The sequence below is a fragment of the Lepus europaeus genome, chromosome 17 (assembly GCF_033115175.1).
Source record: "Lepus europaeus isolate LE1 chromosome 17, mLepTim1.pri, whole genome shotgun sequence".
NCBI classification, from domain to species: Eukaryota; Metazoa; Chordata; class Mammalia; order Lagomorpha; family Leporidae; genus Lepus; species Lepus europaeus.
Window position 1 is genome coordinate 35,355,959 of NC_084843.1, and position 18,582 is coordinate 35,374,540.

General features: G+C 43.5%; 1 protein-coding gene across 2 annotated transcripts in view; it reads right to left on the minus strand.

Moving 5' to 3' along the window:
* Positions 1-18,335, minus strand: part of LGI1 (leucine rich glioma inactivated 1) — a 39,619-nt gene extending 21,284 nt beyond the window's left edge. For both annotated transcript variants that reach the window (XM_062214596.1, XM_062214597.1), the window contains exons 1-2: positions 18,121-18,335; positions 17,575-17,646 (exon numbers count right to left, since the gene is read on the minus strand). In XM_062214596.1, coding sequence (XP_062070580.1) covers positions 17,575-17,646; positions 18,121-18,335 — 287 coding nt within the window. The remainder of the gene's footprint in view (positions 1-17,574; positions 17,647-18,120) is intronic.
* Positions 18,336-18,582: the final 247 nt, after the last annotated feature.

An 18,582-nucleotide genomic window follows, 5' to 3' on the forward strand; every position in this document is an offset into this window, starting at 1 on the left:
GCACCGGCATCCCATATAGGCGCCGGGTTCTAGTCCCGGTTGCTCCTCTTCCAGTCCAGCTCTCTGCTGTGGCCCGGGAAGGCAGTGAAGGATGGCCCAAGTCCTTGGGCCCCTGCACCCACGTGGGAGACCAGGAGGAAGCACCTGGCTCCTGGCTTTGGGTCGGCACAGCTCTGACTGTTGCGGCTGTTTGGGGAGTGAACCAACGGAAGGAAGACCTTTCTGTCTCTCCCTCACACTGTAACTCTACTTCTCAAATAAATAAATAAATAAATAATCTTTAAAAAGAGAAAAGAAATTACTGATGATAAAGAACATCAATCAGCTATCCCCACACCCTGTTGAAGTCCCTGGATAACTTGCCAGTTGTCAGAAAGAGAGGCTTAAAAGTGGCCAAATAATATAATAATATGCATCATTATAATAAAGTAATATATAGCAATAATAACTTAGTAAATGATCATTTTTATTAAACCTGTGACTTTTGCTTTTCAAATTTAGGGATTAAAAGTAATTGCTTCTAACTCATTTAGTGACTTTAAAGCTAGGAGATCTCACTTGCATTACTTATGAGTAATTTATCTGACATCTGGGATTGCTTCAAAATAACCAGGGGAGGGGTATAACAAATGGATACAGATGAATTTGGCATGTGTAGACAATTTTTAGAGTTAAAAGAGAGATATATTGGGGTCGGCACTGTGGTGCAGTGGGTTAACACCCTGGCCTGAAACACCGGCATCCCATGTGGGTGCCAGTTCGAGATCTGGCTGCTCCACTTCCAATCCAACTCTCTGCTGTGGCCTGGGAAAGCAGTAGAAGATGGCCCAAGTCCTTGGGACCCTGCACCCGCATGGGAGACCCAGAGGAGGCTCCTCGATCCTGGCTTCGGATCAGAGCAGCTCTGGTCATTGCAGCCAACTGGAGAGTGAACCAGCAGATGGAAGACCTCTCTCTCGCTTTCTCTCTCTCTGCCTCTCTTCTCTCTGTGTAACTCTGACTTTCAAATAAATAGATTTTTTTTAAAAAAAGAAATATATGGGAGTGAATTTTATTATTTACTTTCATATATGCTTGAGATTTTCTATAAGAATGGAGGAAACCAAGCAAGCAAACAAAATGAGATGATTTCTTGTATTTCTAAGTAAACTATCAATCCTGGAATGGTGTTGAATTCCCTTCTACTCTTTCCTCACCCCAACATCATGGCTTTATACTCAAGTAGTTCACTAGGCTCTGAAAAGCCAACATGAAGGCATAGTACTATGTATCAGGATTCCATAGTTATTCAAACATGTTTAAAGGTTTGTGATTTCTATTACATCCTTGGAAATTGACTCTTCTCACTTCATGGTTCTGAAAAACAGCATTACTCCATGATAAACTACATCCAAAGGTTTGCTTAGCCTCTAGACTTTCATTTCATTCTGTTATAGACAGCATCAAGCATGGACAGACTGATATAAAGCATACAGAGGGCTACAAAATGACTCCCATGATCACTGGTTTGCAAACTGCCCCACGGTTAGACCAATGGCTTTGTAATCATATAAGCCAAGTTGCCAGAAGAAATAGCTACCATTACTAGTTATTTTTATGTTAAATCAGGTGCCAAAGTGAGAATTGGATATTCTTGGGCATGCATGTCATGGAAATAAAAGAGGATTTGCACTCAAAAGTCTGCCTTCTTGTTCATTACATATCCCTAGCACCTGTAATAATGACTCTCCCACGGTAGAAACTGAATAAATATTTGTTGAACAAACAAGAATTCACTTGACATTAAATTCTGATCCTTACCAGATTACTAGAGTGAATGTTTCTTACAGCAAGGACTTACCCTTATTTGTTTTTGTGTATTCATCCCTGAGCACACTTCCTGGTTGAAAAAATGTTTGTTGAACTAGATTTTAAGAACTAAAATCTCTGGCTAAAAATATAACTACATGCAAAAATAAAGATGACAATGTATGGGAAAGAAGCTAGAACACAATAAAGTACACTTTCTCTGATTACATGTTGGTAAAGCACAGAAGCTAGGAACTCTCATCTTGGCTAGCAGAAGTCAACAGTGCTTATACTTGGGGGCCAGTAGTAACTAGAAGGGAGATAAGGGGTGTCTTTGTGGTGATGATAATGTCTGGTTTCTTTCTCTTTTAATAAGACTATGTTATTTTTATTACTTATTGGTTTATTGATTTCCAAGGAAAAGAGAGAGAGAGAGTTCTTGTCAGCTGGTTCACTCCCTAAATTCCAACAGTGGAGGATTGAAGCCAGAAAGTTGGGGGGAGGGAGCACTCAATCCAGGTCTTCCATGTGAGTGGCGGGGACCCAATTATTTGAGCCTTCAACCACAGCCTCCCAAGGCCTGCATTAGCAGGAAACTGGATTCTAGAGCTGGAACTGGAGCTGGGATTTCAACCCAGACACTCTGATATTAGATGTGAGCACCTTAGCCACTAGGCAAAACAGCCTCTCTTGTATATGGCTTCTTCACTTGGGGGCTCTTACAATGATGTGTACTTTGTAAGAAGTCGGAATGTACACTTCTGATATGCATGCCTTTATATATATTATATTTCGATAAAAAAATTTCTTCTAACACCTAAAAAAAAACTTCTCTGGCTAATAATGAACACCATAATTCCTTAATTCTAAATTCAATCATAGTTTCTATGGATGTGTAAAGTGATATATACATTCTAAACATAGTTGAGTGGGCTATCCATTGTTTTATCCTGTGTATATATTTTTTAAACATTTATTTATTTGACAAGTAGAGTTACAGTGAGAGAGAGAGACAGAGAGAAAGGTCTCCCTTCTGTTGGTTCACTCCCCGGACGGCCGCCACGGCTGGCGCTGCGCCGATCTGAAGCCAGGAGCCAGGTGCTTCCTCCTGGTCTCCCATGCGGGTGCAGGGCCCAAGCACTTGGGCCATCCTCCACTGCCTTCCTGGGCCACAGCAGAGAGCTGGACTGGAAGAGGGGCAACCGGGATTAGAACCCGGCACCCATATGGGATGCCAGTGCCTCAGGCGGAGGATTAACCAAGTGAGCCACAGCGCCCGCCCCTCCTGTGTATATTTTTTGACTCATACCATGTTTGAAATCATGCAGGTTTTTCAAAATATATATTTTCCATGACCTTTTTGAAGACTCCTTGTATACATGGATGTCAAATCTTTTGCACCAAAATAAACCTATGTTTGAATTCTATTTTCTATAGACTTTGACAAACTGTTGTATTGATACAAGGTTCCTACCATAAAGGATTTTGGTTAAATTCTATACCTGGAGTGTGGCCTGGGTTACTCAAAAGCTCCTCAGGGGGAAGGCACTGGAGCACAATAGCTTAAGCAACCACTTGGGACATCTGCATCCCACATCAGAGCGCTGGTTCTAGTCCCAGCTCAATAATGCATCCTAGGAGGTAGCAAATGCTCGAGGCCCTGCCACCATGTGGGAGACCTGGTTGAAGTTCTGGACTCTTGGCTTTGACCTGGCCCAGTGTTGGCTATTGTAGCCAACTGGGGAGTAAACCAGCAGATGGAAGATTCTCCCTGTCCCTCTCCCTCTCCCTTAATATTATAAGAATAAATGAACATTATAAAAATAAAAAGCTCCCCAGGTGACTCATATGCAGGCAGTATTGCTGTGTACACTAAGTTTTCCAGGTCAGGTAAAACACTATTTCACCCGTGGTGATGGGGGAGCTTCTGTTCCTTGTACTTGCCCCAGGTCAGAGAGGGGCTATAGATTTTCTAGTCCCTATAACTACATGGAGCAGGAGTCTACAATCATGTAATTTAGATGTGACAACCATGCTGACCACAGCAATGCCATGGAGGGACGTGCTGGGGCTTAGGTACAATCTGAATGTCCTTGTTTGTCAAAGATCTGGACTCACAGACCAGCCACGCAGTCATGCCATGGGTTAGCGCAGAGTTTGTGTAGAATTTAGCCTGCACCATGTCCTGCAGGAAGACTGAGGTCCCTGCCACTTCTCTTGTTATGGAGGAAAGAAGTCCAGCATTTCCTTCCAGAATTCTGTTGGAGGTAGGCACAGGGATGAGCTTTGACCTACCTGTACCCTCCCCACCAAGGGCTGCGCACTTAGGACCAGTAAGGAAAGGGACTAGGGGAAGGGTGGGGAGGATTTGTTCTTTCTGTGACCAACAAGGAATCTTTTTCCTTTCAGAAGGAGGATTTAGAAAGACTTTAAATCATCAACTATCAATTCCAAGGAAGCACTAACTCATTCTTTAAATGAGATCATTGCCTTCACAATAGCCTACATGTTATAGTATTCTACCCAGACCACCTTACTGGTCTTTCGAACAACCCTGTGAATGTGGTAGAGCAGGTATTAATGTCTGTGCGACAAGAGGAGGAAACTGAAGCCAGAGGGTTTTGCCCAAGGTCACATGGCCTGAGACCCCTGGTCCAGTACCTTTTCACACATGCAAGTGGTCTCTCAGCATAGGATCCAGGTCACATATGACATCATGTCCACAAAGAGCCATAATAACTCCACTCAGCTCATATGGACTTTAATTAAATTATAATCTCCTTTTAAAAAGGAATTAACCGGGCCGGCACCGTGGCTCAACAGACTAATCCTCTGCCTTGCGGCACTGGCACACCAGGTTCTAGTCCCGGTCGGGGAGCCGGATTCTGTCCCGGTTGCCCCTCTTCCAGGCCAGCTCTCTGCTATGGCCCGGGAAGGCAGTGGAGGATGGCCCAAGTGCTTGGGCCCTGCACCCTCACAGGAGACCAGGAGAAGCACCTGGCTCCTGGCTTTGGATCAGCGCGGTGCGCCAGCCGCGGCGGCCATTGGAGGGTGAACCAATGGCAAAAGGAAGACCTTTCTCTCTGTCTCTCTCTCTCTCTCACTGTCCACTCTGCCTGTCAAAAAAAAAAAAAAAAAAAGGAATTAACCAATGCAAGTGGTCTCAAACTGACACCAAGACCATATCAGTCTATATATTTTTCAAGTAAAAAGTTTCTAATTTGGAGTGCAGTTTGGTGTATTCAGTTTATGAATAAGATATACCCACTGTAAAAATTCTGGAAAGCACATAAAAGCTTAAAGAAGAAAATAAAGAACCCATAATCATACTACTCAATTCTCTAATGGGCATAATATGTATAACATATACACATATATGTATGTAAAATAGAGAAATTTTTATATTATTTTGTGTCTTTTCATTTGCCTATTTTATCATGAAAGATTTCTCATGACAGTTTTTCAATAATATAGTTTTAATGAATGTTTTACATAATGGATATCTTGTGATTTAACTGTTTTATTGTTTCTAATTTTTGCAACTATAAACACCACCATATCTGTTCCCATACATAAACATTTTCCCTATCTCCAGATTCTTAAAAGTAGTACCGTTGATTATAGAAGGTTAAGTCTAAGTTATTACTGATACCAATTACATGCCCAATTCTGAGAATGAGAATGCATATCCTCACCAACATTTAGCTGAACATATTTGCTTCTTCTTCAATAAAATCATACCCTTTGCCCTTTTTGTGGAAGTACTTGTTACTTATGAAGAATATGATTTATTCATTCCCTATCTTATGTGATGCCCTTACCTAACAGAATATGGCAACTTCCATCGTATATTTCTTCTTGGCTTTTATTCCTAAAATGCTTTTTCCTGCATTGAGATCAATGAAATATTACCCATATGCCTTGCACTTTTAATTTCTTTTTTTAAACATTGTATTCTTTAATCCATTTGGGACTTACTTTTGTATATGATATGAGGTGAGACACTGTCTTGATCTTTTCCTAAATATTTATCCAACTTTGCTCAAATATTTTTATTGAATATTAATGTCTTCCTGACTTATGAATGTTGCTTCCTTCAAATGTCTGCTATTTTATTGTTTTTCCAAGGATCAAACCTTAGATTTATTTATTATTCCCATTGCTTCCTAATCTATTATTTATCTTTTCATCATCATTGCCTGTTTTCTCCTGATTTCCTTTGAATACTTATTTAATTTAGCACCCAGTAGTTTTTTATTCTTTCTGGTTAAAAATAAAAGTATTGAGAAATATAATTTTACCTATGTGAAAAGCATCCAGTGCATTTCAATATGTAATAGTCTTTTAAAGTTGCATATTTGATTTCAACAGGAACTTAGAAAAATAACCTTGAAATTCCCTGTAGATAGTTTTTTTTAAAAACGTCTTCATGATTTTATTATTAATATTCCATTAAGCTCAGAGGATGTGCCAGCCCTAAGTTCCAGTTCCTCCTTCCAGCTGCCTGTAGGGGTGACTCATAGCTCTTCACTAGCAATAGTACTTTAGCACCAAGACCATTAGGATGTTAGAGGCTCCCTGGCTGGGCTGAAAGGTAAGACTGGCAGAATCGAATTTTAAAAGGAGCAGAAAAGTGGGTGACAGAGTGCCTGGAGCTCAGGGTTGGGAGGGATCCTGGGGTCAGCAACAGAGCAGTGAATGAAGGAGCAGAGGATCTACGGAGGGGAAGCTGGCAAGAGGGACCAAGGCTGCCCCAAGTCCAGTTGAGAGGCCAGAGACGGGTCCCTAAGAGTGTGAGAACTGGGCTGGCAAATGTGCGGGAGCCAGGTTGATGGGCTGTTGACCCCGTTTCCTGCACTGGCTTCAAGTCTCTTCCCGGGGCCATGGAAGGAGCGCACTGCTGGAGAGGGAGTCAGCAACCTGGATCTTCAGTCCCATTTGGCCATCAATCCTCTGTGTGCTCTTGAGTACACAGGCCGCCTCTCCCTGTGTTGTAAAGTGAGGGAACTACAGTAGATAACTTTTGAGGCCCCTTTTAGCTCTAAAGATGTAAGAGTCTATGCCAGGAGCACTGCAGACTCCGGGGAAGAGTAGGCATGGGGAGTTGGGGGCAGGGGTAGGGAGGCTGTTCTGCAGATGGCTAATGGTGGTCAGAAGGTGGCCCCTGCTGAGAAAATCTCCCACTGTCTAAAACCAGACTGCTCATCTGGCACTGTGCCAGGCCCCCTGCATCTACCGACACTCCCTCTGACTCCCTCCAGTCACCTGTAACATCTTGACTGACATCAGAATTGTCACTGGCCCATGAATGGCCTGTATCCCATCTTCTAGCCCAGGGCATGTTCTGACTATACAGGTGGCACCATTTAGGGAGCTCTGCTCTAGAATAACCCCTTCTGTGAGGACCACATTGGAAGAAGAAGAATGAGCAGTCAGCACCAGGTTGTTGTTGGCGACCACGCTGACTGGATATAGACTAGAGAAGTAGGTTTTCAGGCTTGTAGCCGGTGCTTATTATTGCACATCAATGCATTAGGCAGGTGAATCTGTTTCATCATCTGTTGAAGTAGGACTCAGAATAACCAAAAGACTTATTGGATGATTCTAAGAATTATGTGACATAATGTATATGAGCATGTCTCCAATGCTTCTGCCAAGAAATATCTAGGCAAAGAGCATACACTTAAAATGTCAGAGCTGGAAGGCCCTCACATCTAGCAAAAGACCTCAGTTTTACTGCTAAGGAAACATAGGCCCAGTGAGGGTGTCACCTGTCCAAGATGACCTTGATGGACATCATCCAGGGTGTTAGGCAGCCACAGGCAGTGTGTGCAACTCAAGTGTGCATACTTCTAAGCATATAAGGGTCTGTATGTAAGTGGACAAGTATATGGAGGAACTTCAAAAAGGTCATGGGAAAAGAGAATTAAAAGATAAGTTTATTTTGGCACAAAAACCTTTGAAATCCATGCATAGTATTTCTCATACTACACAAGTCCCATGAACTTTTTGAGGGAGTGCAAGACACACAGATTACGTCTGTTGGAAGATAAGGGGGCCAGCTGGAGGGGCTTGCCAGCTTGCTCAGAGCTGGCTTTGCTTCAGTGATTCCGATCCTTTGGTTGTTCCCGATCTTCTCCTCTATTCAAAAGAACAGGGCTGGTTGAATGATAATTAATAATAGGCTGATGATTCACTTTAGTTAAATGCACACATTCTAAGTGCATGTGCCATGTGAATAATTTACATTTGACTATTTTAAAATATGCTCTTAAGACAGGAAAGCATTAAAGTGGGAAGTATCACACAAGTACATTTGACAGTTATTTTTGACTCTCATCCTTGAAAAACATTTTCAATGTAATTCAGCAGATCCTTAAGTAGACTACCGCCTCTGCTATCTGCACTGATGGAGGAGAACCTGAATTTGGCTCCACGTGAACTTCAGGGTGGGAGGATACTCCAGAGAGAGATGCGGTCTAACTCCTCCTTTTATGGATGAGGAAGCTGAGGCTGGCAGAGGTTCAGTGCCTTGACCAAGGTCACGTCTTATCAGCGGCAGAGCCGAGATTAGGATGTAAGTTTTACATCTGTAAGGAAGCAGCTGGCCTACACGCTGGCAAAGATCTGAGCAGAGGCCCCCACCCGTTGACTTTATAATCTGTTACCTCTCATCCCAGGACGGTCAAAGTTTTACTTTTTAAAAGTTGGCACAACTAGTGGACAGCCCACCCTCCTCTTGCTTTTATAAAATCACCATTTATCTCTTTGGTCCTACACCCCAAGGAGAAGGGATTGAATTTTATCTAAATCCTAGTTCATGTCAGATTTCATCTTTAGCAGCACACTATCTCATTTTCATCTTCAAATGAACACAGCAACGTAAATCTTATATTCTCCACATAAAATGTAAAGGAAACTAAGGTGACAGAGGTAACATAATTTGAGCTGGAGTTCCAAGCTCAGGCCTGGTCTTTGCACTGGGACTCACTGATGGCCTTGAGCAAAGCTGGCTTCCTCTTTCTAGCCTCATCAGCTCCACCCAGAATCTGCTGCAAACCTAGAACAGCCTTGCCTAGGATTTCCCACGTGTATTCTCCGGAATACAAGACCTTCACGGAGGTGCACAAGCACTGAAATTTAGAAAAGTGTGTCAAAGAAGTTGGACGGGGATCCTATCCATGTGAGTTTTTTCTATGCTTAAACAAATGAAGGCTCTTTGAAAGGGAATTACATACGTGGTTTCCCAAGCTTATTGATAATCATTGTGGTATATCCATGGGACATACCCAGGGAAATACCGATTTAGCCATGTCAGAAACAGCTTTGAGGGAACAAGTTCCCAATAAAAGTAAAGAGTGCACATATACACTGAGAAATCTCTCTCTGGCTGAATGAGCTGCAACTGCTCCTCTTGCTTACTCCAAAAGATGGAGCATCTACTGGGAGATCCCTGAAGACCAGTTGGAATTACCTGGTGGGGAGGCCTGAACCCCAGACATCACATCAATGACTACACACAAGCAAAATTGTCCCAAGGTGCTCCATCCATGGAGACAGATGGTTTAATGTATCCATTAGTATGAGATTCTTTCCATCTGCCTATACTTTGTATCTAGCCTCTCTAGAACAAGGTGAGCTATAAAGATATAAGCTAATAGAAACAATGAATATCATATGCACAACTACCCAGGGCAGCTTCTATAGAAGCGGCCCTCTATGGATGTTCACAACAACAAAAACCCGTGAAACAACTTTAAATAACTCTGGAGATTTTTCTATGTCAAGGTGCATTGTGCCTGGTCAAGCAAGGACAGAGGTGCATTTCCCCAGATTTGAGCATGGAACCTAGATTTGAGCACGGAACCCCTTTCTTTCAGAACAACCACTCCATGGGGCACAATTTTTGGCAACACTGGACTAAGGTGCAAATTTCAAGTTTATAAGACAGTTTTCTTTTGCTCTCTTCTTTCTCTCGCTCTGTCTGTATTTCTCTTTACTTAAGCAAGGAGGCCTGAGCTTACACATACAAATGAGAGCTGAAACCTAGGGAAACTTGATGTTCTCGCCAGCAATGCTACCACTCTTTCAAAGCACTTTTGAAACTCCCTTTCAAGTCATTGTCTGCAGGATCCAGGACACATTCTCCTTGAATATCCTCGTTAAAGGCAAAGGTTGGCCCTTTGAGAAGGGATTCAATTTCGGGAACAAAACTACGCAGAGTCAAGCTCAGTGATCCACATGCAGGAAGAAGTACACAGAAGTGGTTAAAAGTGAGGATGGGCATGTAACCCCAGCTCTGCTACTTAGCAGGGGTGTGGCTTTGAGGAGGTTGGCTAACTTCCAGAACTCGGCGCTTCATCTGTAAAATGGAAAGAATCGTGGCTATCTCAAAAGATGATTGTGATAATGAACTAAAAAAAATTAAAAAATTAAAAAATTAAAAAAAAACACACCTGGAAGATATAAAGTGCTTGGCTCCAGACAATACGGAAACGATGGCTGTCTCTAACAAAACCTTGCCTGGTTTGATTATAAGGTTGTAACCTGACACTGAAGAGAATTCTCCAAGAAGGGTCCAGAAATCTTTAGTTAGGGAAGCACAGTTGGGAAGACTCTTTGGTTCTCCACAAGAAATTCTCTGTAGAACAAGAGTTATTTGCACGTACACATTTTAGTCTGTTTATGTTTGTAAAAGATTCATTGCTTTTTAATCACACTTTATACAAACACCTGTCATCTTGGTATGTAAATGGGTCCGACAATTCCTTTCCAACCCTTCCACATAGGAGGGATACTGTCAAATCAGCCACCATGCAGAGGGCCTGATAAAGTCCCTTTGGACCTGTTTGGGAGACTGGAAACCACATTATTATTTTAATAATAATTTTATAGTAAATAGCCAATTCCATGTAATCAGACTCTTTCAATTAGCAATCTAATTTACTGATTTGGTAGAGTTGATAAAATACTTTGTGTCCATTCCTTTAACAAGGCCATTTTCTGCATTATATTAGATTATATTAACTCTATTTGTAGAACAGAATACAATAAAGTAGAATTTTCAGATAGGAAGCGATCTTAGATGTCATTGAATGTGAAGGTCTCAAAATGCCAACTGATATTTTGTTTGGTCTTTGTACCCTTTAAAATCTGCTGTCTCCTGAAAATTAGGAAGATGATGGCTCCCTGTCCATGTGTCACATTCCATTAGTTACAGCTGAGGATATCACCACATATCCCTGGTTTACTTCAGTCACTACCCTTCCTATTGTCTCATCCCCAACTACTTTCTTTATCTATCTCCCTACCCCAACCCCTAATAGCATTTGAGTTTGAGAACTGCAATTTAATCTTTTTTATGCATATGAAATCTGAAGTATAATGATGTTTCATGACCAGCCCAAGGTTACACAGCCCATTAGAGGCCAAACTAGACTTTAAACCCCTGTCTCCTGAACTCCAGTTCAGGTCTGTTTCCATCTCCCCATGGAACCAGTCACCTGAAGACTGGTTGGGACTGATGACTTTAAACAAAATCTGTCATGTTTTACAAGACGTGGTGCCAGTTTTTATTTTATTCACAAGGAAGAAGGGAGAGGATTGCTTTTTTTGATAGGTAAATAGTTGACATTTCCTGGAAGAAGTATTTGAAAGGAAGCGTTCTCAGCAGGTTCTGATGGAGACCTGTTGCAGAACCACAGAATTTTAAAGCTGGGGTTATAGGTAAACTCAAACTACACAGTCAGATACAAATCTGATGTTACGGTAGTTCAAACTCAAGGGATTTTTTAGATTCTATGATAAAAGCTAATGTTTATCCAACGACTGGAACTGGGCCAAGAATGTTTCATGCATTGCTTCATCTAATCCCTGCTGTAATCCCACGCAATGGCTACTATGGTTTCTCTCCATTTTGTGCATACAGATATCAAGGCATGATTCAGCTTGGCCCAAATCACTAGTAAGCAGCAGAGTGGAGATTTGAACTCACGTCAGCTGAGCACCAGGCCAGTGTCCTTTGGCACTTGCCACATTGTCAGCTCGCTAGGATCAGCCGTACTGGTAGCACAGCTGATGTGAGAAAGCTCCTGCAGTCATTGTGTGGCCTGTATTCACCACAGCATCAATAAATGGCAAGCATCGCCAATATCCCTGACCGACTGAACCTCACTTGGAACACAATGAGAAAGTTTGTCACATACATTCAAAGACAGGCAGAATATAATCTACCTTTGTAGAATCGTCACCAGCTCAGAGCTGTCCTGTCACGATGGAGAGAGACAACAGGTCACAGCTGTTCATGTCCCTCACTAAGCCCAACACTACCTCTGGTACAATAGAAGAACTCCAACATGTATCTGCTGAAACAGGGTGTTTCATTCCAGCTCCCACCTAGACAATAAACAGTCCTTGTTGTAGCTAAGCAAATACAAGACAGCAAATGGACAGTATCTTTGTGTTTATGAACAGTTTTTTCCTTGCTAATTTTTTACTAACATTTCTCTTTGGTTGTCCTATCAGACTGGACAAAATGGAATTTTATGCTTCACAGGAGAGAACTAGCCAGTGTCTGCCTTCAGCCCAAGAACCTAGGAGGCCAATTGTTAAGTCAGGGTGGGAACAAGAGAGCCTGGAGCAGGAGGTCTTTGGAAGGGCTTAGAAGCTTTCTCTTTACAGTGCTAGACCTCTCTGTAGGAGAAGCTGGAAGCTGTAACTTCAAGGGCAAATGTCTCTCATACATTTCTGTAGTTCAGGTCACTTCCCAGACCTCCACACCAGCGGTGCATGTGAAGTCAGTAGGGTGTGCCAGACCTAAGACTGTGAACCTGACCATGACTGTCTACAGGTAGGGACACAGAAGTCTTTGTTGCGAAGTCTGTGGAAGCATGGAGGGTAGTACAAAAGGCTTGTATATAGGAAGCAAGGTTCTGGGCTCGTAAGGCCCAGGTTCTGCCCCAGCACCATGACTTCCTGATGGTCCCCCATGGTAGACACCAGGTAGCTACAGCACAAAGAGCTGTTATAAAAAGCACGCAGTCCCAGAGAGATCAGTAAGGTCTATAGAAGCCGAGGGAACAGGGGTCACAGAAGGAGGCACTGGATGGAGGGTGTGTGTGTGTGAGAGAGAGAAAGAGAGAGAGGTCCATGTCACCCTTGATATTTTTATTTGCCTGTGATAGCTCTGGGCAGATAGGAAACAGTCAAATGCTATTAACCACCAATCCGAGTGTTCAAACTCTCTCTGTTTCTAGGGAACCATGAAAGGCTTCCAAGCACAGGCATGCCATGGGGTCAGCTGTGTATCCAGGAGGTAAGGTGATGGGACAAGCATCATGGGAACCGGAAGTGGGGCGCGTGGGGCCAAAGTTCCCGTGGTAGCAGCCTGTGAAAGAGAGAAGGGAGCCTCAGGGAGACACGGCGCTGGGGGCCGAGGAAGGCTGAAGACACTAGGCGGTTTAAGGCAGACTCCTTCAACCGGAAGTGGACAGTGAGGGAGAAGGGGGAGCGACTCTTACAACTGAATACCTGAGAGGATGAAATCTGCTTTTAGAGAAAACATCTGTTGTACAGGTCTACTTTGCACAGATACAAGAATGAATTCACTAAAAAGTTAGAAGTCAGACCCATGGGTCACCGGGGAACGTGTAAACAGCCAAGGTGATGGCACTTTTTTACTTTTCTACCTATAATGGGGACATCCTCTGGGCACAAACCAAACTTGCTCATCTCTGGCCAGTTAATTATTCCTCTAAAAACCCTCATAGCAGATAGATTTGGGTTAAGTGGTCTGTGAAATCTGTTAAATTTTTCTTTCTCTGGTAATGCAAGGAAGACTAGGAAAAGGTGGTAATCACTGTGAAATAATATAGGCTGTGGATTTTTTTTTTTTCTGAAAAAGTAGTAGTTTTTAAAAGGCTAAATGATAAAGCCTTAGTAAGGATGACTTATTCATGCTATTTATTTTTAGTTTTTCTTTCTTTAAAAGATTTATTTACTTGGAAGGGAGATTTACAGAGAGCGAGAGAGAGCGAGACAGAGAGACAGAGAGAGATCTTCCACCTGCTGGCTCACTCCCCAAAGGGCCACAACAGCTGGGGCTGGGTCAGGCAAAGCCAGGAGCCTGGAACTCCTTCCAGAACTCCCATGTGGGTGGCAGGGACACAAGCACCTGGGCCACTCTCTGCTGTCTTCCTGGGCACATGAGCAGGAGCTAGATTGGAAGCAGAGCAACTGGGACTTGAACTGGTGCTCCTAGGGGATGTTGGAGTCATAGGCAACAGATTAAACCACTGCGCCACACCAGCCCCCATAGTTTTTCATTTCTTATGAACTATGCACTTAATATGTCGATGGGGGATTTTTTTAAATATGCGATTTCTCCCCAGGAAGATCAGTTCTGTGTTTCAAACAAGACCAGATCTCCCTGGAGTAAACATAACTTGATTTCGGGTCATATTGAATTCTCATATATAGTAGTAGGTTTTGCTGTTTTCAGCACGCTATGAAAAAGGACCCTGGAATGCACTCCTTGCAAGGGGAACCGTGCTAGGAGTGGCAGAGGTCGAGTTCATTAACATACCTTATAAACCTAGGGCAGTGAGGCCACTATTCCCCTCGGAAATGTGCAAGATAATTCTGCCAGGAGCCCGTGTCACTGGGGGTTTCCAGTTGCAGTGGAGCAGGAATTAGGGCTGTCACTTGTGCAAACGCATCTCTCGAGATCGCATTCATTAAACGCACCACTCCCTGCCACTAAAGCAAACTAGAACACATAATTGTTCTCACTGGTTACGTTTCAAAACTGGTCCTACGGAAAACATGAATAACTTGCTTGGGAAAGGCTTTTTCTCCCTATTGTTTGAAACCTTAAATGAGACTTTAAAAATGTTCTGTACAACTAATCCAATGAGTTTTTATTGGATCGTTTTATTTTCTCTCTCCTCCCTATAGAGTGTGGCTTTTGGTTTTCCTTATTCGCCAACACAAGCTGCCAGCCACGGCCTCCCGGGATCTTTTCCCAAGCACTGCAGGTACCTCCCAGTCCTTGCACTGCATCTGTTTTCCTCACTGTCCCAGGCTGACATTTCCCAAAGTACCTCCCATCATGCCTCTGCAGAAGGCCTGAAAGAGCTGTGGGGCTGTAGCAGAGCCGTCAGAGGAAGGCAAGTTCTAGGAACAGGATGTTTCTTTCTGTTCCCAATAGCAGAGTAAGAAGCCACTGTCTTCGTGCACCAAACACCGCTGAGAGCCAGCGGTGCCTCTTCCTGGGCTGTGAGGGGTCACACATGGGGCCGGACTTCGTTGGACACCCCAAGTAATGGCTGGTATTATTTAGCCCTCAGCTGGTGGCCAAAAGCAGGCCCCTCGGTCTTCCTGTCCCAGTGGGAGGCTGGTCGCCTGTGTGGGGTTTCCAGGGCACTGGCTGGCCCCACTGCACGGCAGAACCCTACCTGTTTCTAATCGATGCGACCATGCAACTGTTCCGATCATGGCACAGTTTGCATTCAGAGCCTTCCCATCTATCTCTTCCTCAGGGAAAATGAGCTTATTAGGTAAGCACAGAGAAGGAGGCAGAGAAGCCTGGGCAGGAAGGTGCAGAGCAGAGTCCTCAGGAGCAGGGTCCTGGAGCCTCCCAGACAAATTTGACCCCTGGCAATTTTGCGTAAACATCAGCCTGGTGCAAATGCACCCACTGAGGTTAGCCAGTGTGAGTTCACTGAGGTCGTATAGGGTAAGAATTACTCGCCTTTTTGTTATTTCTGAAACCTGAACTGCTTTTGGAAGTAAGGGCTGGAATGTTCCATAGGCACTCAGAGCATGGGACACGGGCATGGCACACACTCGGTGCGGGCTATTTAAAAACCAATCCCCTGGCTTCCCTCATGATTCTAAATGTGTGTAATCACATTCTCCAGCAGCAGCCGGTGACTATTTCTATAACACTGCCCTGCATCTGTGCTTGCTGTGGCTGGGCCCACCCCAAACACAAACAAACAGAGTGGAGATGCGGTAACCTATCTGGTTGATCAGACCAGACTTTCTGTGTCACAGCCAGCATCCAGCTAGCGTCTGAGTGGTTGTGTGACTGTGACTTCTCCAGTTTTAAGGACTGATCTGTTTCTCCGTCCTAGGGGAGGAGAGTGTCTCAGCACATCAAAGGAATGCCTTTTAAATGAGCCATTTATTATTTAACAAACGAACATCATAAGCACATTTGCCACTTTCTCAGATTCAGCAAATTCTTACCCTGTGGAAAGATCCCAGCAGAGAAACTTTGTCCCTGTCTGTATTAAAGAGTCTATCTTTGTTGGATGTGTTTGATGTGTTAACACTGTCCTTAATCACCCCACTGACTATCAGTGATAATTAATAAGGAATCATCTATGAATTGTTAATCACTTGAAGACATTAGCCGGTGGAAGGACATTAGCCAACATGGTTATATAATGTTAAAACACCTGATCAAGTTTGAGAATTCAGGGAAATAGTCAAACTAGTTCTGAGATTTCATGTAGACAAAACAATAGGTTGAGTGACTTGTAGCTTTTAACCTTTTTGTAAATTTTTAAAATCCTGCCACTTATGAAATGTTACAGCATTTGCCATACCATATGCCAAATGTTTTATCTACCTACATCTGATTTGTCTCTGATAACAACCCTGCAAGATATGTATTATCCCCATTTTACAGATAAGGAGACTGAGGCTCAGTAAGATTAGTAGTTTTCACAAGACTATATGTCTAAGTTTGAATAAGTGGTCGGGTGAGATTTAAATGAAAACTTGTTGATTTCAGTCCCATGTTGTTCGCCTACGTATATATAACCTCAAACAGCCAAAATGGCCAAGAAGGCAAGGAACAAATCAACAAGCAAAATCTTGGGTCCCAAATCATACAGTTAGGAACCTCCAACTCAGTAGTCCCCAGTTGGCCAATTCTCCCTGGAACCCTCCAGCTACAGCAAGTCTGTTGCCCGAGACCCGAGCACAGAGACCTTTCAACCCCCATGCGCTAGGGCTCCGAGAACTGAACTCTGATTGCCAAACCCTACACAGCAGAACAAATGAGCCGTGTTCCATGATGCCTGTGAAGAGATCTCATTTCTTAGTCAAATATTATCTTTTTGAATATTTTCAGGCATACATGGAATATGTGGCTCCCTTTTGGCCAACTCAAAACACACAGCCAAGTGTAATCCTTGGCGCTTTCCTATATTAATATTTTCGTTCCCTCCTCATCAGGGGACTAGTTATAAATTAGATGAGAGCAGAAAACCATCCCTTGAGAGTTGCTGTGTCAAGGAATTACCTAGAAAGAAGCACGCTGCTGTTTTTCCTTTTTTCCCCCCACATGGTAAATCACACAGAGTAGCAGCCTGCCTCGGATCCCCTGAGACAACATCTTGAGTGCATATGTTATGCTGGGCTCTGTACTGACTAGTTCAGAAACTCCAGGATGAAATAACCAAAGTTCCCAAGTTAAAAATGAAAGTAAAAGAGTTGAATGGCATTGGGATCCTGGCTGTAACCTTCCAACAACTTCACAAATAGCCACGCACGCCCAGAGCCTCACAGGTCAGCCAATTTACCATGGCAAGAATCAGCCTGCACCTGTGGTGTGAAGTCGCAAACCAACCCAGCTCCCTCTCACTTTCCTGACACCCTCGTTTCTCTTCAGCAATAGAATCATATTTGACAAAATGGATAGAGAGCGCGCTTTACTAGAGGGTTTAGCCAGATATATGCCATATTAAAAATAGTCATGATATAAATATTTCTCACAAGAGCTGCAGCGATGGTGTGAATAAAAAACTCCCTTCTGAGATTTCAGTAAAACCAGATCTCACAAAGGATCTGAAAGAAAGCAAAAAAGAAAAAAACAAACAGACAGACACACACAAAGAGAAAGACACACACACACACACATACACACAGAACAAACCTTATGTTAATCCGGTTTAGCATAACAGTCACTAGGTTGGCACTATTTTATGAAGTACTGTTTCCCTCCCCGGGGGAAGAGGAGAGATGAACCTGCCACAGGTTTCTCATAATAATGTTCAGGGTGGGGTGGAGGCAGTCTCTAAGCATGTTCGGTAGCAGCTAATAAATAAATTAAAAAAAAACCTAAATGCAGCAAAATGTTAGCTCTGTCAAATGGCCAAGCGTGCAAGAGGAATCTCTCTCTCTCCTCTCTCTCTCTCTCTCTCTCTCTCTCTCTCTCTCTCTCTCTCTCCAAGCCCTTCCACCAAGCCATACAAAGCCCCAAATACACCGGCTGGAATTTTTCAATCGTAAATCAGATATGAAAATGCTTACGGGCCTTACAATGAGATAACATCAGGAGGAACGGTGCGTGGAATGGATCTGGCATTCTCACATAAAGCGTTATCTTTGGTACAAGTACACACGGCAGGGCATTTTGGCTTCGCTGGTTTCTTCCCCTCAGTCAGCAAAAGCGCAGATAAGAGACATAGGAAATAAGCAATTCTTTTCAGGGGGAGGCAGGCATTTCCCATCCTCTGGCTTCTTTCTGATTCCATGCAGTCAGAAAAATCTCCCCAAACATGAACAGGGCTTCTGGAATTCAGATGGTGATTGTCTTGCTCTACGACCAGGTCACACAGGAGTCCACCCTCTTGCGCTGCCTCTGGGTCTCTGCTTTTCAAAACGGGGACCTGCAGCTGATTCGTGAGCTGCTCCTCGCTCCAGCCACGCACGGCTCGGGGGAAGAGACCTGTGAGGTGCTGTGAGATGGGAGGAACCCGACTGCTGGAGGGAGAGAGCCGG